General features: G+C 33.0%; 1 protein-coding gene across 6 annotated transcripts in view; it reads left to right on the top strand.

Moving 5' to 3' along the window:
- The window catches only part of LOC134725199 (uncharacterized), a 29,104-nt gene extending 7,394 nt beyond the window's left edge, over positions 1-21,710 (top strand). Inside the window, exons 1-7 of one of the 6 annotated variants that reach the window (XM_063588835.1) lie at positions 2,104-2,229; positions 12,507-12,618; positions 13,734-14,277; positions 15,813-15,884; positions 16,391-16,560; positions 17,469-17,686; positions 21,004-21,529. In XM_063588835.1, the coding sequence (XP_063444905.1) occupies positions 12,520-12,618; positions 13,734-14,277; positions 15,813-15,884; positions 16,391-16,560; positions 17,469-17,686; positions 21,004-21,187 (1,287 nt within the window). In that variant the 5' untranslated portion in view covers positions 2,104-2,229; positions 12,507-12,519 and the 3' untranslated portion in view covers positions 21,188-21,529. Of the gene's footprint in view, positions 1-2,103; positions 2,230-7,796; positions 8,010-9,554; positions 9,578-12,506; positions 12,619-13,733; positions 14,278-15,812; positions 15,885-16,390; positions 16,561-17,468; positions 17,687-21,003 lie in introns of those variants that run through there. The other 5 variants (XM_063588834.1, XM_063588838.1, XM_063588837.1 and 2 more) reach the window with 5 other exon arrangements.
- The last annotated feature ends 5,856 nt before the right edge of the window (positions 21,711-27,566 follow it).

Here is a 27,566-nt window from a genome sequence, read left to right as displayed (position 1 = left end):
ACATTTTCCAATGAAACCTAACTGGGCCAAGTTCATTATAGATACAGATAATTGTAAGCAGCAAGAAAGAATGTTCAGTAAAGTGAGATGTACAAACACATCACCATCACCAAAACGTCCTTTGTTTAATATTCACATATACCAAGGTGAGCGAAACGACTCTGTAGAGCCTCTAGTTTGAATGCAGTTTATCAAGCCTTAATTACAATTTTCTATACAAATGATATAAGAGGTTTTACGTGTACTCAATTTTTTTTTATAAGAGACAAAAATTTACAATCATGGTTTACATGTTTTTATTATCAGCGTGGTTTAGATAAAGTAAACAAAGTAAAAAAGTATCAAATTTTACCTAAATCAGACAAGCACTTGTGTATCCTATATAGTTACATAATACCTTAATTTACATAACACAGGTATAGATAGATACATGAAACCTTTACATAACACAGATATAGATACAAAAATCATACATGCATGATACTTTTACATAACACAGGTATAACAAGTTCTGAGAAGTGTCCCTTACTTGAAGATTTATTTTTTGACTATTGTTCTTGATACACCACTTGTACCACTTCACTGACTTCAAGATTTAAAAAAATGTACAAAAAACGTATGGATATAGAATATCATACATTAAGATTTAGGAACTACGAAAGTTTGTTAAGTATATAAATGAATAATTGAACGAATAACAAATATAATTCTTTAAATATGTGATTATCTTTAATCTTCTATTTCAATACTTATAATATTTCGTTATCTTTAATGTCATATAAGCAGAAAAAAAAACCCCATCACAAACAAATATAATATGGCAAAGAAATAAATTTTATAAGAAATGAACAGAAATTTTATAAGAAATGAACAAAATTTAATGTAAACATTTTCAAATGTTTTCTATCAGTAACTTTTTTTTTATTTCGATCAGTTCATATAAAAGCGCTGTATCGTGTTAGATAGCTATTCATGTAGGATATTTGAGCATCTTAAAAAGATTGTTAGTAGAGAGTAACTTATAAACTTCAAAACGGAAAAAGGGGGTATTGTTTCTTGTCTAAGATATAAAAAAAAATTGGAAACATTTTATTTGTTTTTTTTTACGCTATCACTGAATCAATATTTCTCTTATAATTTAACACTATAATTAAGGTATTGGGTAAATCTGAATTTAGATTTTTTTTGTCATTTGCGTGACCGCGATGTTGTTGGTTTTTTTGGTTTTTTTTTGGGGGGGGGGGGGTAAATTCTCAACTTAAATCAATGCAGTAATTTATTTGTTTCCGTTTGGATGATTTTATGCATCATGTGCATGATTTTATGTATTCTACCCAAGTGTGTTATTTATAGTATCGTCACTCACGTATACGTTATAGTTATTGACCAAGCAAGTCGGTATTTGTTATTTAATCTACACAGCACGCACGATATGCACAGCACGAAATGACCCAATAACCCGAACGACGTAGGACGCAATCAATTTATTGAACGTTTTGATTATGAGAAGGTTAACAATATAAACAGTGTATTTCATTGTTCTGTGCACTGCTATATTTGTAGCAGTTTTTCTGGCGACCAACGCACATTTACAAAATTTAATCATTTTCAAACGTTTTCTATCAGTAACTTTTTTTTTATTTCGATCAGTTCATATAAAAGCGCTGTATCGTGTTAGATAGCTATTCATGTAGGATATTTGAGCATCTTAAAAAGATTGTTATAGAGTAACTTATAAACTTCAAAACGGGAAAAGGGGGTATTGTTTCTTGTCTAAGATATAAAAAAAAATTTGGAAACATTTTTTTTGTTTTTTACGCTATCACTGAATCATTTTTTCTCTTATAATTTAACACTATAATTAAGGTATTGGGTAAATCTGAATTTAGATTTTTTTTGTCATTTGGGGGGGGGGGGGGGGGTAAATTCTCAACTTAAATCAATGCAGTAATTTATTTGTTTCCATTTGGATGATTTTATGCATCATGTGCATGATTTTATGTATTCTACCCAAGTGTGTTATTTATAGTATCGTCACTCACGTATAAGTTATACATGTAGTTATTGACTAAGCAAGTCGGTATATGTTATTTAATCTGCACAGCACGATATGCACAGCACGAAATGACCCAATAACCCAAACGACGTAGAAATGTGGACGTTATTCCGCAATCCACGGATCAAAGGAAAGTTTCTTGTAGGGTAAAGAAAGGTGGAAATACGACTTTAGTAAGTTTTAAATTAATATTTTTTTTTATATTTAGACTCATTCTATATTGCGATTTAATGGTATATTTATTTTTATCGTTTCCGTTTAATTTATTTCCAATTTATATTTAATTGGTGACGATTAAGACTTTGACAAATTGTGCACTTTCAAATCGGTGTATGAAAAAAAAGTAACTGCAAGGGTTATTGAATTTAAATTAGATTAATTGCTTTTGAATTTCTTTCCCTGAATGATATGCTTAGAGAAAAAAAGAACCGAGGAAGATGTTATATTACTTATATTTAAAATGTTAAATAATCAAAAATACGTTTCTCTTTCAACATCTTTTACTTCTCGTACTCCCCCCTTCCAATTTTCTTTTTATCTACTGTATTGCTGTTTAAGACACGTCCATCTAAATGAAGTCTGATTAATCTCCAGCTAGTCCCCGTTTTGAAACTAACTTAAATATGATCCTCATTAAATTCGATCCAAAATAGTCCTTTTATAGGAATAGATATCCAAACTAGTCCTTTTATAGGAATAGATATCCAAAATAGTCTTTTTTATAGGAATAGATATCCAAAATAGTCTTTTTATAGGAATAGATATCCAAAATAGTCTTTTTATAGGAATAGATATCCAAAATAGTCTTTTTATATGACATGTATGAATAGATATCCAAAATAGTCCTTTTATAGGAATAGATATCCAAAATAGTCCGTTTATAGGAATATATATCCAAAATAGTCCGTTTATAGGAATAGATATCCAAAATAGTCCTTTTATAGGAATAGATATACCAAAAGTCGTTAGAAATTCCATTGAGTCTGAAACTTATCCAAATCAGATTTCTTTCATTCGGATATTCTTAAAATTCCTTTTTTTTGGCAGAAATTACCAAAATTTTTTTTAACTATCTTTCTAACTTTAACACTGATTTAGATTTACGTTTTACACAAAATATAATGAAAAAAATGTTGGATTGGACAAAATATCGTGTTTTAGCTTAAAATCGTCAATATTGTCTTTTGTCTCGCTACACTGGGTGATAATTTTTTTATTTGATAGAATAACACCCCTTTCAAAACCCAGAAACCGCCCCTTAAGGTAAAAATATATTTGAACTGTTAGGCAAGATTCAAGATTTCAAGATTTTATTGTACACTCTGACAGTTTACACTGTTACAAGAGGCAGATATACATAATATACAGCTTGACAGAAGTGGTATAAGATTTGTATAATAACAGAATAAAATTGAAATAAACATATATACAGGTCAATTGAATACGTCATCAAACACACCGTAACATACGGTTGTTTGACACGTGATTTAAACGATCAAAACAAATACACATATCATGACATACATACATTTATATATATTTAATATGATCAATTGGATTATAACACACAACTTGAATTACGGGTAAGTACTAGACAGTTTCTTTCATCAAAAATACTTCATGATTTTTTGCAAGAATAATGCGACATTATTGAGTACTTTTATATTACAATAGTATAGCAAACCAAAGAGCTTGTCCTCTGTTGGATTAAAAAAATAATATCTTGGTATATGCATTTTTCTAATTCTTGCAATATTAGGGTTACAACATACTAGCAGATAATGAAATTCATTTCCTATCACCCCCATGTCACATAATGTGCATATTCTGTCCTCACGAGGTATATTTAACCATCTACCGGTTTCTATAGGGAATTTTAAATTTGAACATCGCAGTTTACTCAATTGTACTCTGCGTTGTTTATTTAGTTTTACCAAGTAGCCTTCAAGACAGAAATCCCTTTTAAATGATAAATCATGAAAGTTCCCCTCTTTAGGCACTTTCAGCCATACTGTGCCATTTTTGTACAAATTGGTCTTGTAAGATTTGTTTAACATAATATTTTATACAATTTTTACTAAGAATTTCTTGGCTATCCCATACAAACGATAAGCCAACATCATTCAGTATAGATTTCACATTCAATAACCATTTTGATTGCATATTTGCTGAACAATGCATTTCATACAATAACTTATACATAATACTAGACAGTTTAGAATCATTCGAAAGTAGCTTTACCCAAAAATTAAGTATACGTAATTTTACATGTATGTCTAGTGGATATCTACCTGTTTCGCCGTACACCATGAAGTTTGGCGTTGATCTACGGACAGAGAGCACTTTTTTTAGAAATTGCAAGTGTACAGTTTCCAATATGTCTAATTTTTCATATCCCCAGATTTCACTCCCGTATAAAAGTATAGGATCAATCAAAGAATCAAATAGCTGAAGCTGTAGATCTACTGGAATAGATATATTCCTTATCTTTCTATATAGAGCATAAAGTGCTTTCTGTCCTTGTTCTGCTAACTTCTTTTTTGTTATAACAAATTTCCCGTTTTGGTTTAAAAGCAAACCAAGATACGGGTACGACTCCACTCTTTCAATAATTGAACCATATAGTTTAAAATTATCACGCATAGTGTACTTTCTTTTGGAGAATACCATTACTTTAGTTTTTTCAACATTTACTGACAGTTTCCATATATTACAATATTGTTCGAATACATTTAAACACTTTTGCAATGCAGCTGCTGATTCAGCTAAAATTATTGTATCATCAGCATACAATAGTATAAATAACAACAAAAACGTATTCAAGTGTTCAAGAGCTTTTTGTGATACGGTTTGGAGTCCAGATATACCATGTTCACTGAAAAAAGTCTCAAGGTCCGAGAGAAATACAGAAAATAAGAAAGGAGATAAATTTTCCCCTTGACGAACACCAACTTCACAAGGAAAAAATCCTGATAACTCACCCCCTTTTTGATGCAAGACTTGATATTGCCATACATATTATAAATAACTTTAAATATCTTTCCCGTGATATTACAATTTATAAGTTTTTTCCAAAGCCCCACCCTCCAAACTGTATCAAAAGCTTTCTTGAAATCTACAAAAGTACAGAAAAGTTTCTTATTATTATAAAAGTATAATTCTATCAAAACATGTCGTATAAATATATTGTCATTTGTACTATATCCTTTTCTAAATCCGGCTTGTGCCTTTGGTATAGTTTCTATCAGTTCAGCATACTTTGTCAACCTACTATTAAGTACTGCTGTAAAAAGTTTACCAAGTGAGGACACTAATGTAATGCCTCTATACGAATCTGGGTTGTTCATATCGCCCTTGTTTTTGTATATAGCAATAATTATTCCAACCGTCCAGATTTGAGGAACTACACCAGTATTCAAAATCATATTAAAAGTCTCTTTATACATAGGCAAAGTAGCATTAATGGTTGATTTAATATACTCATTAATGACCTTATCAAACCCAGGGGCCTTGCTGTTTTTTAATATAATTTTTCACAGCATTCAAAATTTCTTCGTTTGAAACTTCACCATTGAGTATATTATTTACAAAATCATCATCACAGTTTGGCAAGATAAATTCGTCATCATCATCATCTGGATGTTTATCAATATTCAAATTCTTAAAATACTCATACAAGTTATCGAGATCAATTTCATCTCTTTTTGAAGTAGATTTATTCAAATTATTTAAAATATTCCAGAGCTCTCGTGGTTCACCTTCAGATGCACTGCGCAAGTCTTTCTCTGCCTTAAACTGGAAGTCATTAAAAGCCTTGCTCATTGCAATCTTATAAGCCTTCGCGCGATACTTCAAATCAGCTCGAGAATCGTCTGTTTTAGAGAGATAATGTTTTCTCTTTGACTTGTGGAATTCAGATCTCTTTTGATGACAAATTTTATCAAACCAGGGTTGAAACACCTTGTTTTGCCTATTCGGCTGGTTATTTCGAACTACCTTATCACCAAAACAATTATGCGCTGAATCAATAAATATGCTGTTAAAAAAATCTACAAAATTGTCAATATCTGATTGAAACGTGTCACTTTCAACATTTAATGTGACAAGTTTTTTGAACAAATCTTCAGTCGAAATTTTGTCCTCAACCATGTTAACAAATTGATCTTTCATCTCATTGTTCCACCGAACAGGTATATTTACCGTGTTTGGAGTAGAATCATTGTTATGCAAATCAGTAGTAACACCTGTTGAGAATATAACATGTAACCTGCAATGAACATCTGAGTATAAAGGGTCAAAGTCAATGACCTCGAATTCCGACAAAAGTGGAAATAGATCTGGCGATACAATACAATAATCAATAAGACTCGTCTGACTACTCGTAACACGACCAACCCCCTTATCTGAACCCACTCGTCCATTGCAAATAAACATGTTATTATTTTTGCAGAAACTTAATAGCTTTGATCCAAATGTATTATATCTACCTGTATCCTCATTAGCTCTAGGCAGTATATCTCACTGTGCTTAAACGGCCGTGGGTAACTTAAGTTTCCCACAGCCCAAGATGGCGGACTCTAAACTCGTTGAGATGACAGTTGATACGAAATATAATTTTTGTAACGTTTTTCATGATCTATGTAAATATTGATAGGATTTTTGAATAAAGAAATCACCTACCATCACTTCAAATTGTTTAATTTTGACTTCACTTTAGCGCAAGGTCAACTTTTAAAAAATGCATAAGATGTCCGTAACTTATAAGTTAAAAATAATCAGACTGTCCGTAACTTTATTTTCGGATGTGGGTAACTTTTTTTTCAAAATTTTAAGATTATAACAATTTCAACAGTTAAAGGACAATAAACACTATCAAACCCATTAATTATTACATAGATTTATACAATAGCGATATGCTTCATACTAAACAAGAGAAAAAGATAACCAGAGTGTCACGGATTTTCCGTTAAATTTGAAAAAAATATCCCCGGGATAAAACGGGATCTGACGGTACGGCGAAATTTATCTAACATTCTTCTAGCTTTGTAGATTGTTCACTGATGAGTCCTTGGCGGAAAAAAATAATATTCTTTCCTTTAAATAATTTCTGAATTGTTAGCCAAAAAGGTATGGTCTATACAATATCTAGTGTGATGTGTTGTTGATTGTGAGAAAAAAATGACAATATCTAGGAGTAGATGGAAGGCTATATTGTTGAACATGTGTTAGTTTATTATAGCAATGAAGATAGATTTAAAACAGTTTCATTGACCTCAGGGGTTCTATAAGATCGGGTATCAAATCATACATATCTTTAGGGGTTTGGACTGATTCATCTGTATTTCTGCTAAGGATTGACCTCTTTGAAAGTCACTGACATCATGCTAAAGTTACGGACATCCCTATTGGTATAAGGAAAAAAGTTACGGACAAGTTGTTTTGTAGTTACGGACATCATAAGTGTTTTGGCAAATCGTGCTGTAATCGTTTATTTTGTAGTAACTAACCACGTTTTACATTGCAGAGTTTCCCTAAAAGATTTAAATAACTTTTTAATTACTGAACATTTCTTTTTTATTCATGGTATTGTAATTATATAGGAGCAAACTAAGACGCGTGCTGCTTTAACTTGTTTATTCTTTTATATTAATTAGGATTTTAACATTATTTCTGGTATTGATTCTTTTCATTGATGGTCAGTTAAAGTCACTATGACTATTTTCATTAGTCATTTAAATACTTATTATAAAAGTATTAAAATTTATACAAGGTCGAATATTTAATATTATGAAATATTAATATCAATAAACTGTCTGAGTAAGAGGATTACCATTCAACTATGGAAAATATTAATTTAAAGAAGAATTTCGTTTTGATGAGTTATATATGATTCCGTCACTAGTGTGAAAAGGTTATATATTTTTTCAAGTTGACATTCGTATCTAACTCTGGGGTAAGCAATGCGTTTGGTTTTATATGTTTTGCTATCAATTCTAATTTTTGTTTTTGCTTATCATAAATTTTCCTGCTTTTGCTTCAGATTATTTGTATGGTTTGGTTAATGTATTATCTAATTTTGCACGTAATTGTATTTTCATGACATCTTTTTACATAATTGAGTAGTTTGTAAAATCAATAAGCAATATACTTAGACTACATTGACATTTATTTTGTTAAAATGATGAAATAGGGAAATGCATAATATGTACAGGAATAGGCATGTATTATTTTTTTAAAGGAATCAAGGCCCTTAGTTTTCTCCTTTGAATTGTTTTACATTGTCTAATCGGGGCCTTTTATAGCTGACTATGCGTGATGGGCTCTGTTCATTGTTGAAGGACGTACGGTGACCTATAATAGTTGTTAATCTCTGTGTCATTTTGGTCTTTTGTGGATAGCTGTCTTATTGGCAATATGTATATGTTAATGGGGCACTAGCTGTCAAATTCATGCTCACCATTTTAGATGCTAAAAGTGAATTATTATTTCAAAATTTCACTTTCATTAATGATTGAGCAAAACAAATCATACTTTAGAATTTTTATATATCTCGTAGTTAGTGCCCCTTTAAGTGCCCTTTAAAGCTTGCTGTTCGATGTGAGCCAAGGCTCCGTGTTGAAGGACGTACATTGACCTATAATTACTACTTTTATAATTTTTATTAAATTGTTACTTTGATGGAACGTTGTCTCATTGGCACTCATACCACATCTTCCTATATATATATATATATATATAAAAGTCTATAAAAAGGACCAACCAGCAAATTTACTATGTACCGGATCGTCTAGAATAGGCGATACTATGCAGATAAGGAAAAAATTATATCAGTCTAAAGATTTGCACAACGGTACTGATATAAGGTGTTATGAAACGAAAATGTTGTATATATATGTTTTATAACAACATTTTCGTTTAATAACACCTTATATCAGTACCGTTGTGCAAATCTTTAGACTGATATATATATATATATATATATATATATTTTTTTTTTTTGTGACATTCATTTTCATGATCCCGGAAAACGCCCCACATGATTGTTTACACACTTTACGAATTTACACAATCTTTTTAGCATTGGCCTTTGGTTAAAAAAAGTTCATCATTTTATGACCCGACAATAATTGTTATTTCAAAGTTCACATATATGATTCTGTATATTTTATATATTAGCTTTTTATTATTATTCCGAGTTCTCATTGCGTTTTCATAATTTATAAGTGTATTGTATTTTACGCTATTCAAAAGTTACTTGTATTTTACACTTACCTATAATCCTTTCATTCAGTTTAATTATCAATTACACTTACCTATAATCCTTTCATTCAGTTTAATTATCAAAGATTTTATCCGTCTTTAAGATAAAACTTAAGGTTCTGTAACAAAGAACATTGATAATTTGACACTAGGTGATAACTGCTGAAAGCCAGGAAAACTTGTACAAACAAAGGATAATACTGTCAAGTCATTTCAGTTTAATCAACTGTTAATTGACCAGTGTTTTTTTCATTAGAACAGGTAAAAAGTTATTTTGCATCTGTATGAATTCTGTTTGTTTTAAAACATTATAAATAGTAGAACACACCCGTGATATCACGGGTCCGTGACTGAATTAAAGTATATAACTATGCGCAAGACTTATTTTTGTATTAGTATTGTCATCTTATAAAGTCATGCCGATTATAAGATAGTTATCACAGTTTTCTCTGCTTTCAAATCTTTCTGTTTGAACCCGTCTAACTGGAACTTATCAATTATTGGTAATATTAATTATTTGGAAAACAAAAGGTCCTGGGATGGAGTATTTTTTTAATCAACAGCATTGTCCTATATATTAGTTATAAATAAAGTTGAATTCTTTGATTCGCTGTTTTACGTCATGCCCGCTAACAAATTGAAAACTGTACCTATACGCCTTATTTTTAGTATTCATATTGTTATCTTATAAAGCCTTACTGATTAAAATACTACAATAGGTAAAAATTTGACAATTTAGTAGTGTCAACCCTGTGATTATGACCCGTGCATATAGCATATCCTGAATACACCGTTTGGTGGTGCGCCTGTCATTTGCAGAACATACAGATAAGGTAATAGGTAACAGATGAATATACTATTGGTATCGGTATCGGACTCGACCCGGAACTTCTTAATTATTGGCAATATTAATTACGTGGAAAACAAAAGGGCCTGGAGTGGTGTAATTTTTAATCTACACCTTTGTACTATATTAGTAATATATAAAGGTGAATTCTTTGATTCGTCGTTTTTACGTGATGACGGCTGACAAATTGGACCTCGTAATTTTAGTATTATAGATGAAAGAAATTAAAACAAATATAAGTAAATTATTTTATTTCTTGTATAACACAAATTCAACTTTAGATTCAAGCAAACATAGTATAACAGTAGTTATACAACAGCACTATTATAGTAAATGAAATATTATACATTTGTAGCACAAACATTAGGCAATCACAGTATACAAGTCTATTAAAGTTTATGAATCTGTTTCACATGAAGACGTTGGGAGGCTGCATCACCAAACTCTACTGTTGTGACTACCTGATTGCGCATCAAAATATAATGATACTCATCTCCAAGATATTTAGAGTTACATAATTTACAATTTCGTTAATCTCTCTGAATATTTGTCCATCTCCCTAGTATCTCAATTGGTAATTTATGTTTGATGGTTCTAAATTTGCATAAAGTATAAATATCACGAAATTCTAAAATATCAAAATAGTTCTCAAGCCAAAAGTATCCTTTAAAGAGATAATTTAATCTCTTCGAACACGCTCGGCAAAACGCGAATTGATATTACTTAATAAAAAGATATTTGATTGGTTTATTTTCCATATGTTTATCAGTTTTTTGTATTTGTACTTTAAATTTGTTTTTATGTTGTTATTCAGTTATGTTTTGATATTTGAAATATATGGATGTGAAATAAATATGTAAACTTTCCAGCGACTTGGAATTAATCTAAAATACCTCTAGTTTCCCCCGAAACTAAGGCCGCAACCATTTGATTTTCGGGGGGACTGGGGGGGGGCTATGTTTTTTTTTTCTGGAACATTTTTTTTTCGCCTTTCTTTCAATTTGAGCATTACATATAGGCAGCTGAGGGTGAAACAAACATTATTTTTTCCTCCAAAGACTGGAAACAAAAGTTTTTTTTCAAACAAACCATAGCCCCCCCTGAAAATCAAATGGTTGCTGCCTAATCAATATGAGAGAGGTGATCAACAACTTGGTCATAATTTTATTAATCATGTTAACCCTAATGTATTGACACGAGTCAAATAATATCTTCTACGATGTATATTTTTCTGCTGTCATTTAAAACTTGGCATTCTAGCAATAGATTGTCCGTAGTCCTCAATTCTGTTCATATTGAATACAAATATCCCAGGGGTAAAGACACAGGCACTTGTCTCAGAAAAAAAAATCATATATACCTTAATATAACACAGTATATAGGATTTTTTCTGAGACAAGTGCATGTGGGTACACTACAGATAATAAACACATTTATACTTAATTTAGGTCTCTTGAAATTATACTGACTGATATACGTTCATTCTTCACAATAAAAGAGACAATCGCTTGCAAATTCATGTTCACCGTTTTGACTCAAATTCCCATGTTTGATGTATAACATACTAAACGTTCATTCAAGTTCTTAACAGTCTAAATTAAACAGTAAACGATGCATGGAGTCAATTTCGCGTGTTTTGTTTAGTCTAGACTAATTTAATAAACCATTGAGGTGACCTCCGATGACTGTCGACTGTTATATAACCTGATACAAACATGATTATAGATATTAATTTAGCAAACACGTGCAATTGGATTTTTTTTTATGTCTGTTTGATTTTATACTATAAGTTAGACAAATAAGTGAATACTTGTTTTTATCTGTATCAAAATGAGTGTGTGTGACTATGGATCGATTTATGCAGTCAATCCAAAATGGTTACCCGTGTTTCACTTTCGTTGTTGAAATTGTACTCCTTGTAACAGATGGAAACGGCGTTTTACCTTAGCTTATTTTGACAAAATTGAATTAAAGTGGCCGCTAAAAGCAAATTATTATTGCACTATTTCTCCTTCATTGATGATTAAACAGTATTTGTTTATATCTCGTAACTAACACCCCTTTAGGAAATACCGAATCCTACAAATTAATTGGTCAAGAGCACTTAACCATGTTTACTATATATTCCAAGTCATCCCTGAGAGGCGGATACAGGGTGCTGTCTCCTTGCGCATTTAGAGCCTTTTATAGATATTTATACGGTATGGGTTTTGCTTAATGTTGAAGGCCGTACGATGACCTATTATAGTTGTTTACATCTTCGTTATTTAGTCTCTGGTGGTGGGGAGTTGTCTCATTGTCAATCATACCACACCTTCCATTGTTAATGTTATATAATTCCAGGTGAGCTTTGAACATGAGAAATGGGATCAAGACGATAACACTGACATTGGCTCTACTTGTTACCTTGCCATTGTTTTATAACTATTCATCAATAATTTTTGATTGTGTATACGTAAGTATTGCTACATCCGCTTTTAAATAATTTTATGAATATCTTCTTTTTGGAATTTTGGGTCCTCAGTGCTCTTCAGCCTTGTTCTTGTTCTGACTTTATAATTATTTTGATCTGATCAAAAATATAATTTCAGTCTTGAATTTGGAACTTTCAAGGTAGTTAAACGTAAACCAAACCTTTTAATCTATAGAAGAAATAATAAAGGTTTTAAGCGATTTATGTTACCGAAATCCATGACTAACAGCCGATTGCATTGAGTGTGGTGGTAAAGGTAATATCTTTGGTCAGCTTGCTTGTTAAGTAAACTATCGTACTTTAAGAGTATACTAGCCCGACTGAAAATAAATATATCTGTCTGTTGGACTAGGCTACTTCAATTCGAAAGGAGGGTAGTATATCTGACCTAAAAATTACTTCACGGTTCAGCTAATACCTTTACCTTCACACTCAACGAAATTGGCTGTAATAGCTTACCAGTAGTTCATAGATTACGCTCATTGAAATATGAAAGTCACTATACAGACACGGACATAACTCTTTTGAATTATCCGAAACTATTGGAAACATTTTTGATTGTGGCAAGTGAAGCGAGCCAAAAACGTTTTGAACATACTGAATTTTTTATGTTTATGTGTGATAACGCGAGATTATAAATTTCACCGAAATTGGTAGTTTCCAAAATCTCCAAGCCCCACTCACAACCAAATGACTGTCTTCTAAACGAACACGGAAAGTATGCAATATGCCTATCCCAAGTCAGGAGCCTGTAATTAAGTGGTTGTCGGTTGTTTATGTGTCACACATTTGTTATTCGTTCATTTCGTTTTACATCTAAATAAAGCCGTTAGTTTTCTCGTTTGAATTGTTTAATATTGTCAATTCGGGGCCTTTTATAGCTGACTATGAGGTATAGGCTTTGGTCTTTGTTGAAGGCCGTACGTAGACATATAGTTGTTAATTTTTGTGTCATTTTTGTCTGTTGTGGAGAGTTGTTTCATTTGCAACATTTTTTTGGATATAATAATTATATATGGACGGTATATACAATAACATATATCACATTGGACAAATACATGTGTATGTGATAGACTATTATTATTTATTTCACACAGGATATACACACGGGAAGTATGTATGCTTATTCAGCCATAGGAAAGCTAAATGGAAATTGGACAAAATATGACTCGATAGTAATTACTGGATGGTGTAGAGGATATGACCGTTTCAACTGCATATTGTTTACTAGTGACCAACAACATGCGCGTGTTAAAGCAAAGCGCTGGCGGCATTACTCAAACGGATGGCCAAAAATGTATGCATGTCAGTTTATATGTAAAATAACAAAAACAAATATTACTCATATAAGTATTGTGAAAGATGGTGCTCCTCATAACTCGACTTCACAAGTACTCAAAGTAACGTATCCAACAAGACAACAAGATAAGCTAGCGATATGTTCAAAGATGGCATACGGCACCGAAAAACCTATTAAACTTATTGAGTGGTTCGAATACAATCTTTTGATGGGAGTAGACAAGTTTATTACGCTGGTCCAACCTCTAAACATGGACGCTTTTAAAGTGTTGAAATATTATCAGCAGAAAGGTGTTTTAGAAATGGGTATGTTTCCTGCTCCATTACCGGGAGAATCAACAGGTTAGTATAACAACATACTTTTTGTTATTTATTTCGTTGGGTCGACTTAGTCTAGGACTGAGGCTTACCAAGTCTGGATTGAGGAGGCTAAACAAGTTTAGGTCTGAGGGAAAACAGCAGTTTGTAACGTTTCTGATTAAGTTATTTTAAGGGGAGTCACTAATTGTAGGTCCATGTATTTTTATGTATTAATATATCATTTGCATTATCTTGACATGCATGTATCTCATTATTAAGTCGAGAAGATAATTTAAACTGTCCCTTATGCACGAGCTATTGACTTTGAATAGTGTGCATACACAGATACTAAAGCTTGTGATAAGGTCAGTTGAAGGTTAGCCAATTGTAGTATGATATCTGTTGTGTGGTTGTATTAATATCATTGACGCATCTTACTTAAGGTGGTATGGGTGTCTTTCGCCATCTTGGATTGTAAAAAACAGAGAATCTAAGGTCCATATTTTCTATCAATTTAGCAAAATTTGATGCAGGAATGCAGATCTTTAATGTGAATTTTCATTTAAAAGAACCAATTTATAAGAATGTAACTAATAAATATTAATATCTTTACAAGTGTATATTATTTTTGTTTGTTTTTTTTAATATTTTTAAATTTGCAATTTAAGGGGAGATAACGCTAAAATAGTGCATTTTCTGAAGGACTCTTCATGAAATTTTTCCTATTTTGTCTTTTCGCCGGAAAAAACGTACGGTGACCCTATCTTTTCTTTTGATATTCTCAAAGCATTGTATGAAAGCAATCTTTTCTTAATTTATTTTACAAAATAAATGGCTTTGAAAATTTTACATTTTAAGATTTTGGCATTTTTAATTTCAACATTTGCTACTATCAAAAGTGCAACAATGAAAAAAGCTAGGAAAGCATGTTTTAAGATTAAGAAAACAATTGAATTGGATAATCCTTGTAAACTTTTAGAAAAAATATTCGATTCATTAGTAAACCCCATATTGCTGTATTGTAGTGACATTTGGGGGTGTTTTTGATAATTCGGGAGACAATTAAATTTTGGAAATATTCCATATGAATTGATAAAAGAATTATGGGTGTTCATTGCTTGTAGAGAAGAACTTTGCAGACTACCGTTGTGGTCAAAATATTATTGTCTTGTATCAAGTTTTTTTTTTATCAAATTTAAAAATACACTTGTATCAAAAGTTTTTCTGGCAACTGAAAAAAGAACCCCTGTGGACAAAGAATTTATTCTATTTTAAACAATCAAGGATTTCAAACCTAGCTGGGGGAACTTTTCTATCAAACAATATCGACCAAGTATTTAACATTGATTTTTGTTCATTGATGAAGGTTACATATAAGTACTTAAATTCACGTTATTTGGACTCTGTTGGATAATTGTATAATTGACAATGACAGCACATCTTTAGTTCTTATATTATCTAGATATAATCTATCTAATCTCATCTTCACGAAATGATAAAGAAAGGATACTAGATAGGAGTATAAATAATTAATCTTGCTTTAAACATATGAGATATCAATGAAGTCAATATTTCAGCTGACAATTTGGATTGCAAGATAAAGGACAGAAAGGAATGTTTTAAAAATTACAGCTACGACGAAATGAAAGGTAGGTTATCTAAAAAAAAATAGTCAATTTATTTCAGAAATCAGTGTCGGTGGGCCCAATATACAGTTTTGTTGAAGCCACTATGATTTATTTTAATTTTAATTAGTACAGAATATATATGTGTCATCATGGAGATTTCAAAAAAGTGTATTGGAATATCTGCGTAATCTTGGAGATTTCCAAATAGTGTTTTAATAAAAAAAAAATATTTATGAAATAGAAATTCATAGCAAAAAAAAAAAGGCGAAAAATATCTTTATTATTGTACGCTATTTGATTAATTTAAGCACAATTTTTGGTCATCTTACTAAAAGAAATGTTGTCTCAAAAGTTATCAGAAGCTATGAGAAATATATGCATGTGAAGAAAAGAATGAAATATATCACATCATAACTTAAACTGAAAGCACTTGCGAATTTAATATGTGTAAACCACAACTTTATTTACTTTAACTTTGAAGTATTTAAAAAAAATTATGATTTATAATTATTAATTGTTATTTTTAGATATCCCTTGGAGTGTTTTCCGGCGACCCTCACCTCAAGGGTACCACGACCAGCAGGTTGCTTTATACCATTGCATAGAGACATTACAAGGTTATGATTTCGTGGCGAACGTGGATTTTGATGAATTCATTGTACATTCACAGTTTAAACAGTTCAAAGATTACTTGAAGGTTGTATTTTAGATTTTCTGTCTGCATAATTTAAGAATCGATTATCTCACAGCTAATCATATCTTTGTCATTTTTGTCTAAGCCAGTTACAAAAGTTTCAGAATAAATTAAGCAGAACATGATCTGCATATTCCGTCGCATTCGGCAATCATCGGTATAATCCGCTTCTCTCCTTCTATTTGATGGTAAGGAATCGGCCGAGTTGAAACGAATGATTCCGTCGGTCGCGAACCAGCTTATATCATTCGTCGGCTTCCTCGACATTTAGAATCGGTTTATGGATATAGTTTTTGTTTCACCTCGACGAAAGTCGCAGAATTCGAGAAATGGGGATTATAAAAATACGGCGGCCGCGACGGTGTTAACAACTATTATATATACAAACAATACGAAAATATAAAATTTATTTGTACGAGCTTTGGAATCTGGACAAAAAAATACAAACACCATCTTATATTTCCAACAATTAAAATATACTGTTTTTAAACTGCAATTTACACCTGGCAAAAGAAAGGTTTAGTTGTTTAAATCCCAAAAGTTGTCTCTGATTTTAAAAAAAATCCACTTTATTTAAACACGCACTGCTAAGAGAACCAAACATAAACTGACGCAAAATGAAATAATCACGTTACTGCTTCTCAACATTAGATTTTGTTACCGTGTCACTGTGATTTTGAATAGTTGACTGTTTGCAGGATAAAAAGCTATTTTTCAGAGATAAGCAGAACAAAAAAAGGTAACCAAAAAACAAAAACGACACATGTCGCCGGCCATGACCAGTATGGGGCACATTTATTACCCGTTGGAATACCTACTTTTTGTTGCGGACCTGTAAGGTATTAAACTGTTTAAGATAGCCAAAGAAACCAATTAAGACAAAAGTAGCAAGAAACAAATTTATATTTCAGAACAATTTAATGCCAAGATATCCGACTGCTGCCGGATTTACTTTGAACCACTCCTACTTTATAGAAGACTGGGGAGTGTCAGGAGATGGATTTTTACAGATGTCTCGCTATGTAAAGAGATTAGATCCTCGATTATTAAATCATAAAAACATAATTATTCCCAGCAGAATAGAGGATATACATACTCATAACCTGGAAGAAAAACCGGGATACAAAAGGTATGTTTATTTTGAGGATACAAAAGTCGGTTTTATTCTGGGGATACAGAAGGTAAAAATGTAAAAAGAAGATGTGGTATGATTACCAATGAGACAAATCTCCACAAAAGACCAAAATGACACAGAAATAAACAACTTTAGGTCACCGTACGGCCTTCAACAATGAGCAAAGCATATACCGCATAGTAAGCTATATAAGACCCCGGAATGACAATGTAAAACAAATTAAAACGAGAAAACTAACGGCCTTATTTATATAAAGAAATGAACGAAAAACAAATATGTAACACATAAACAAACGACAACCACTAAATAAAAGGCTCCTGACTTGGGACAGGAACATATATACATACATATACACAAGGATAGGTTTATTTTTGGAATTATTCTGGGGGATATACCAGGTACAGGCCCTTTTTTAGATTTATTTTCCTATGGACATTTGTACCTTACTATAAAATGTATCCCCTGTAACTGTATCGTATGCCCTTAAAGTATATAGGAAAAAACTTCAGACAATTGCCTGTGATTTTTTTCGCCGAATACACAGCGTAGTTTTATTCAGAGAATACACATGGTAAGTTGATTCTCGGATTACACCAGATTGTCTTTTGTTTCTATGGAAACACAAGGTAAGTGTACTTTTGGGATATTATTTGAAGGTTTGTTCAGGGGCTACATAAAGTAGTACTATCCTAGGGGATGGGTTTATTGTCGGAATACACAAGGAATGTGTATTCTCAGGAGACACACATGGTAGGTTTGTTCAGGGAATACACATGGTAGGTTTGTTCTGGGAATACACATGGTAGGTTTGTTCTGGGAATACACATGGTAGGTTTGTTCTGGGAATACACATGATAGGCTTGTTCTGGGAATACACATGGTAGGTTTGTTCTGGGAATACACATGGTAGGTTTGTTCTGGGAATACACATCGTAGTTTTGTTCTGGGAATACACATGGTAGGTTTGTTTTGGAAATACACATGGTAGGTTTGTTCTAGGAATACACATGGTAGGTTTGTTCTGGGAATACACATGGTAGGTTTGTTCTGGGAATACACATGGTAGGTTTGTTCTGGGAATACACATCGTAGTTTTGTTCTGGGAATACACATGGTAGGTTTGTTCTGGGAATACACATGATAGGCTTGTTCTGGGAATACACATGGTAGGTTAGTTCTGAGAATGCACATGGTAGGTTTGTTCTTGGAATACACATGGTAGGTTTGTTCTGGGAATACACATGGTAGTTTTGTTCTGGGAATACACATGGTAGGTTTGTTCTGGGAATACACATGGTAGGTTTGTTCTGGGAATACACATGGTAGGTTTGTTCTGGGAATACACATGATAGGCTTGTTCTGGGAATACACATGGTAGGTTTGTTCTGGGAATACACATGATAGGCTTGTTCTGGGAATACACATGGTAGGTTTGTTCTGGGAATACATATGGTAGGTTTGTTCTGGGAATACATATGGAGGGTTTGTTCTGGGAATACACATGATAGGCTTTTTCTGGGAATGCACATGGAGGGTTAGTTCTGGGAATACACATGATAGGCTTGTTCTGGGAATACACATGCTAGGCTTGTTCTGGGAATACACATGATAGGCTTGTTCTGGGAATACACATGATAGGCTTGTTCTGGGAATACACATGGTAGGTTTGTTCTGGGAATACACATGATAGGTTTGTTCTAGGAATACACATGATAGGCTTGTTCTGGGAAAACACATGATAGGCTTGTTCTGGGAATACACATGATAGGCTTGTTCTGGGAATACACATGATAGGCTTGTTCTGGGAATACACATGAAAGGCTTGTTCTGGGAATACACATGGTAGGTTTGTTCTGGGAATACACATGATAGGCTTGTTCTGGGAATACACATGATAGGCTTGTTCTGGGAATACACATGATAGGTTTGTTCTGGGAATACACATGATAGGCTTGTTCTGGGAATACACATGATAGGTTTGTTCTGGGAATACACATGATAGGCTTGTTCTGGGAATACACATGATAGGTTTGTTCTGGGAGACACATGATAGGCTTGTTCTGGGAATACACATGGTAGGTTTGTTCTGGGAATACACACGGTAGGTTTGTTCTGGGAATACATATAGTAGGTTTGTTCTGGGAATACATATGGTAGGTTTGTTCTGGGAATACATATGGTAGGTTTGTTCTCGGAATACATATGGTAGGTTTGTTCTGGGAATACACATGGTAGGTTTGTTCTGGGAATACATATGGTAGGTTTGTTCTGGGAATACATATGGTAGGTTTGTTCTGGGAATACATATGGTAGGTTTGTTCTGGGAATACACATGGTAGGTTTGTTCTGGGAATACATATGGTAGGTTTGTTCTGGGAATACACATGATAGGTTTGTTCTGGGAATGCACATGGAGGGTTTGTTCTAGGGATACACAAAGTATTTTTTGTTCTCGGGATATACATGGTAGTTTCAATCTAGGGATACACATTGAAGGTTTGTTCTTGGAATGCACATGGAAAGTTTTTTTCTGGGAATTTTAGTTTCTTGTGTACAATTTGGAAATTAGTATGGCGTTCATTATCACTGAACTAGTATATATTTGTTAAGGAGCCAGCTGAAGGACGCCTCCGGGTACGGGAATTTCTCGCTACATTGAAGACCTGTTGGTGACCTTCTGCTGTTGTTTTTTTATTTGGTTGGGTTGTTGTCTCTTTGACACATTCCCCATTTTCATTCTCAATTTTACATTGTAGTTTTATTTTGGAGTACATATGGTAGGATTGTTCTTGGGATACACAAAGTCGGTTTGTTCTCGAGATACACATGGTAGTTTCTTCTAATATCTTAAAAGCCATTATATACAGAGATAATTCGGCAGAAAGAAATGTTTCGAATGTTGAGATCGAGCTTAGTATTTACCATCAATTTTACAAAAAAAACACGAACGACTTGTAAAGATTCTGAATTAATTGCTATTTTTTAGGAATTTTGAATGTTTTGCCTATAAGCTTGATAAGTATCAGGATAGACAGAATTCTTTACAATAGCAAACATGATCAGTGAGACAACATATCTTTCACCCGAACTGTTTCATAGATGTACAGCGAACAAAAGAGAAAGATACCGAAGTGAAACTCCTAAGTCGAAAAATATAAATGAAAACACCATGTCGAAAACAAAGGACCAATAGACAAAGTACAGAATTTCAAACACAACTTTGAAAACAAAAGACTGAATAATAACTTCTCGTTATTTTGATATAATGCATGTCAGTAAATATGTAAGAGGTTTCATATTTGTAATTTCAGAGTCTATCTCAAAAGTCACGATATGGTTGTTCACCATTATAGAACGTGCCCTACTGTTGCATATTGGAAGGACTGTCTGAATTTTCCAAAATATAAAGATTCGAAAATGAACAGCATTAGACCGGAAATGGAGGCACGTGTTCTTCGAGTTTTAAAGGAACTTGGGCTCAATACGCGAATATGATTATATTCAAAGATTATGTGTATTAAGTGCTCCTATAAAACACTCGTGTTGATGTGGGATTGGAGATAATCCAGAAATTTCTATAAACAAGTTAAACAACACATGAAGGAAGACATAAGAAAGTTCGTGATTATCCTGCTTGGTTTGTTAACAAACGAACTTGTGAGTTCGGACACGATATTGAAAAGAGAACAACGTTGAAGAATTATAAACATCCTTATACTAGTATATTAAGATGTACGTGTTCACAGATATGATACACACTGACAGGTAAAGAAAACATTGATATCAGTGTATTTATAATTAGCGATCTCAAACAATAAATACATTGTATATACAAATGTATCCATAACACTTTTATCAAAGAAAGGCATTTGAAGGTTTATGGCATGAAGGCCACCCTTACCATTTTAAAAGTATATACATATACGTTTGCCCTTTTTTGGTTTTTGGAAAATGTTGTTTGTGCTGTATTTAGACCCCTCTACCAAGAACTTCTTTTGCATGCACATGTATCAAACTTGCGGTTTTTATCAAACGTAATCATATTTTTGAACGTTGTTGTCAATTAAGATTTGTTTATTAAAAGGATATACACAACCTTACATCTCTCTTAATACTGCATGCAAGACAGCAAATGCAAACATCGATATCTGGCTTAGTGGTGACTTCAATATCGGCCACATAAACTGAGAGAAAAACTTGATATTACCTGATGAAACCAGACTCAGCATTACACCAACAACTGCTTAATATTCTGGACGACAATAATTCAGCACAAGTAATAAACAAAAAAACCTAGGAAGGATAGAACATTAGACTTAATGTGCATGAGAAACCCATCCTTTGCCAACAGAATTGAGACCCTCCCACCTATAGGAGGAAGTGACCACGACATTGTCTTCTGTGAGATTAATTTTGCTTTACCATCACTAAACAATGTAAAACAACACCCATATACAGTACTTATTTACAAAAAAGCAAACTTGAAGAACATAAAGAAAGATCTTGAAATAACAAGAAAAATGTGACTGTCGATGATCTGTGGAACACCTTCAAAACCAAAACGACAGAAACCATCAACTAAAACATACCTACCAAAGAAATTGGAAAAACATCTAAACTACCATGGGTAAACAAAGACCTAAAAAGACTCATCAGAAAGAAAAACAAACTTTACAAAAAGAAAAAAAAACATGACTCATCCTAAAACAGCAAATACAAAGAGATAAAAGACTATAAACTCCAAAAAGAGATGAGAAAAGCATACTGGGCATATATTAAAAATATGATCTTCGACATTGACATAAAAAAACCCAGATCAACAATGTTTCAACAAGCAACCCAAAAAAACTATTCTCGTATATTAAAAGCCAAAGAAATGAGAACACCGGCATTGCACCATTACGAAGTGAAGGTACCCTTCATACAAACCCCTCAGAAAAAGCAAACATCCTTAATAAGCAATTCCAATCAGCTTTCACATCTGAAAAAATATAGAAATTCCAACGAAAGAACCTAGTCCACACCCTATAATGGAAAAATAAACATCAGTAGAGAAGGAGTATATAAACTAATAAAAATATAAAAACTAACAAAGCTACAGGACCAGATACTATCTCTGGCAAAATACTTATAGAAAACATTGAAATAACTTCATACATTCTCACTATCATCTTCAACAGATCTCTTGAGACAGGCAAAGTACCTTTAGACTGAAACCATGCTTCATTCCACCAGTATTAAAAAAAGGAGACAAACATCATCCTGTAAATTACAGACCAATATCACTTACCTGCATCTCATGTAAATTATTAGAACATATATTAGCAAGTAACATGATGAAACGCCTAGAAACAAACAAAATATTGTATGACTGGCTCATGTCTTCACCCGGACAAATGTAACATCCTTAGAGTATCAACAAAAAAACAACATTTTTATTACAACATGCATGGTCATATCCGAGAACAAGTTACATCTGCAAAATATTTAGGCATTACACTTTCTCTAGACCTCAAATGGAACAAACACATTCAACAATCAGTAGCAAAAGCAAACCAATCATTAGCATTCATCAGACGTTATCTAAAAATATATTCAAAATTAGTTAAGGAAAGAGCCTACCAAACAAATATAGTTAGACCAAAACTAGAATACTGTTGTACAGTTTGGGATCCACACACCTCAGAAAATATATACAAATTGGAACAAGTACAAAGAAGAGCTTCAAGATATACTTGCAACATATATCACAATACCAGCAGTGTATCTGAAATGATAAAACATTTAAAATGGCAATCCTTAAAAGAACGCAGACTGAAAACCAGACTCCAAATGTTGCACAAAGTCATCAACAATGAAATTGCAATACCATCGCAAGATATACTCATAAAAAGCCAGTCTAGAACAGGAACTACTCATCAACAGACATACAGACAACTTCAGCGTAAGACACCTTTAAATTTTCTTTTTTCAGCCAAACAATCAAAGATTGGAACAAATTACCACCCGATATCTCAAACCAAACCTCTACAGACAACTTTAAGGATGCACTCTTTCATGAGGTGCTCCTTAAAACATACTCTCATCTCAACTAAATGTGCTTATTGTTTTTATCTTATACTTATAAAAAATATATATATATAAAAATTGTAAATTTCATAAATAAATAAAAGTAAGAAAAAAAAAAAGAAAAAAAAATTAATTAATTAAAACGACCTCATACAAGCATGCGCCGGAAAGTAATCCACAAAAAGTTGATGGTATTTCGTAACTAAAGAAGAATAACGACATCGCTATATATATATATAAAAGAATATGTTTTAAAATTGCCAAGAGACTAAATGACACATAAATTAACAACAAGTATTGAAGTCACTTGCCATTGCTATCTATAATCAAAGTGCTAGATAGCACCTGTGGAAAGTTTGCAACGGTAGATTGTAATATTTCAAATAGATAGTGTGTAGAGTGCATGGTTACCTTTTTTTCCTACTTAAAAAAGAAAAAACTTTATCAAGAAAAAATTGTAACAGGATGCTGCTACGAAGTCTCCCAAACAAAGCTGTCAAAATTAGTCATTCCCACGGGTCGCCTGACATTAAGCAAAGTCCAATACAAATTGGTCCGGTCTAGTAAAGTGATATTCATGATTTGGGGGTGGGGATCTAGACAGTTTACAAGTTCTAAAACAGGCAGGAGGTAGGGTAAGAGTGGCCCTAGGGGACTAGCCTTTTATTTCATCTGATTTGTTTTATTATTCTGTACAAGAATTTATTTGTTGTTTCAGTGTGGGGATTTCAACAGTTTTCAAGTTTTCGAAAAGGGGGTGGATCTTGACTGTTTACAAGTTCTCAAAACAGGATGGGGTGGGGTTACACCGAGGGACTTAATTATATTTCACTTTATTCGTTTTATTGTCCAATACAAGAATATTTATGATTAAGGGTTGGGGATCTCAACCGTTTACAAGTTTTCAAACATGAGGGGTTGGGGATGACTCAGAGGTACTCCCACTATATTTCATTGGTTTTGTTTTGTTGCCCCATACAATAGAATATATATGGTTTAGGGGTGATCATCTCGACCGTATAAGTTTTCAAAAAGAAGTTGGTTGGGTCACCCCTGTGGACTTCTTCTATATTTCATTTTGATTTATTTTATTTTCTCATACAAAAATATATATGGTTTGTGGGTGGGGATCTCAGCCGTTTACAAGTTCTCAAACAACAAGGGGATGGGAGTGACACCTAGGGACTCGCCTTCTTTTGAATTGGATTTGTTTTATTGTCCAGTACAAGAATATATATGGTTAAGGGGAGGGGATCTTGACCATTTCCAAGTTGTCAAACAACAGGGGGTGGGGCTGACTCAAAGGGACTCCCACTTCATTTCATTGTATTTGTTTTGTTGCCCTATACAAAAATATATATGGTTAGGGTGGGGATCTCGACCGTTTACAAGTTCTCAGACATGAGGGGGTGGGGCTGACCCAAAGGGACACCCACTTTACTCATTTGATTTGTTTTGTTGCCCTATACAAAAATATATATGGTTTAGGGGTGGGGATCTCGACCGTTTACAAGTTCTCAGACATGATGGGGGTGGGGCTGACACAAAGGGACTCCCACTTTATTTCATTGAATTTGTTTGTTGCCACATACAAAAATATATATGGTTTATGGGTGGGGTGACTGACCCCTTTGGAGTTCCTCTATATTTCATTTGATTTATTTCATTGTCCCATACAATAATATATATGGTATATGGGTGGAGATCTCAACTGTTAATAAGTTCTCAAAAAACCAAGGGGTGAGAGTGACCCCAGGGGACTCGCCTTTTATTTCATCTGATTTGTATTATTGTAACGTATAAAGAACATATAATGTTTAGGGGTGGGGATCTGACTGTTTTTAAGTATTCAAACATGAGGGGTTAGGTGGGATGACACCAAGGACTCAACCTAAATTTAATTAATTTGATTTGTTTTATGGTCCTGTGATCATTACTGAAAACCATGTGTGTCTGTCACTTACTGTTTTCTTCAAGTTTATAATATATTATTGTTATTGAAAATTAAAAAAAAAATCCCTTAGGGTTCTTTAGTAAATTCCTCCCTTCTGTTGGCCCCTCAAAATACAACTAAATAGACTCCAAGGAGAAAAATAATAAGAACTGAGCAAAAACTTTGTTTAGGAGTCTTAATAGAGTGACCCCAGGGGACTCGCCTTTTATTTCATCTGATTTGTATTATTGTAATGTATAAAGAACATATAATGTTTAGGGGTGGGGATCTGACTGTTTTTAAGTATTCAAACATGAGGGGTTAGGTGGGATGACACCAAGGACTCAACCTAAATTTAATTAATTTGATTTGTTTTATGGTCCTGTGATCATTACTGAAAACCATGTGTGTCTGTCACTTACTGTTTTCTTCAAGTTTATAATTTATTATTGTTATTGAAAATTAAAAAAAAAATCCCTTAGGGTTCTTTAGTAAATTCCTCCCTTCTGTTGGCCCCTCAAAATACAACTAAATAGACTCCAAGGAGAAAAATAATAAGAACTGAGCAAAAACTTTGTTTAGGAGTCTTAATAGCAATTAGTATAATTACGATTTTTGTTATAGTCCGATTTCTAATGCCGAATATGTAAAAGGCCGAGTTTATTATAGTCCGAATTTGTTGTGGGCCGAGATCAGATGAGATACCATGATACTTCCGATACTCTCGGGCTTTTACATATTGAATAGAAATTTGTAAAAATCGTAGTATAAAGCGATGAAAAATGTTCATTCATGAAATATTTTAAACACGCTATTAATTTTCTCTTCAACCGGAGGAAGGTAGAAACCTTTGAAACCGGGATTGTAGTACTCCGGTTTGGAGGCACACATTTATAGATCTGACGCATGTCTGAAGAATACCGATAAAATCATAACGTAGAAACTGCTGTCTCGTGTGTGTATTGATTTTACTTTCCGCGTAGCGCAGATCCGCGAAGTAGTGTTTGTTCGTCTTTCAAATGAAGTTGAATTATTTGATTTATCGATGAAAATTCAGTACATTTTTTATTCAAGCTGTATGCTATTAAAATAGAAAAGCTCAACATTTCAAAAGCATCTTTCTATTATTAGTTTTCAAACACCAGTACTACATTATCTAGAAGTAGGACACACTTCCTAAAGTAAGTTAGGTTGTCTCTTTTCCAGTTAGGCCGATGCCTTAAGAAAGTTTATTGCTATAGCAAGCTATAGCAAACTTTCCAAAAACTGTCCTGTTTAACGTAGATATCGGTATATAGTAAACTGGTAATCGATGAAGTGGGCGTTGTAATAAACGCTGGTAGGTTGTACCTAAACTGGTCCGCCGTATTATCTAAAGCTTCGCATATCTTAATTTGAAAAGCTTTGGTTGAACGGTTCATGAGTAAATACACAGACGATTGTATAGTATACAGAAGATAACATCTACTGCTGATACTAATGTACTACAAGAAGATCTGTACAAACTTGTAGAATGGGAAAAAACCTGGGGCATGGACTTCCACCCACAGAAGTGCAGTGTACAATCTACCACTAGATCACGTTCACCAATAATACACTCATACACGCTTAAGGGACAAGTGCTCGAAAGATAAAAAAAAAAAGAAGAAAAGTACCAAATGCCTTGGAGTCGACATTGAATCAGACCTTTCCTGGAAACAACACATCAATAGAGTAACAAAACTAGAGGCTCAAAAGAGCCTGTGTCGCTCACCTTGATCTATGTGAATATTAATGTTATTATAATATTAGATGGATTCATGACATAAATGTGTTTTGGTGATGGTGATGTGTTTGTACATCTTACTTTACTGAACATTCTTGCTGCTTACA

The sequence above is a fragment of the Mytilus trossulus genome, chromosome 7, assembly GCF_036588685.1.
Source record: "Mytilus trossulus isolate FHL-02 chromosome 7, PNRI_Mtr1.1.1.hap1, whole genome shotgun sequence".
NCBI lineage: Eukaryota > Metazoa > Mollusca > Bivalvia > Mytilida > Mytilidae > Mytilus > Mytilus trossulus.
The sequence above is the reverse complement of the archived record's forward strand: the minus strand, read 5'-3'. Positions and strand labels throughout refer to the sequence as shown.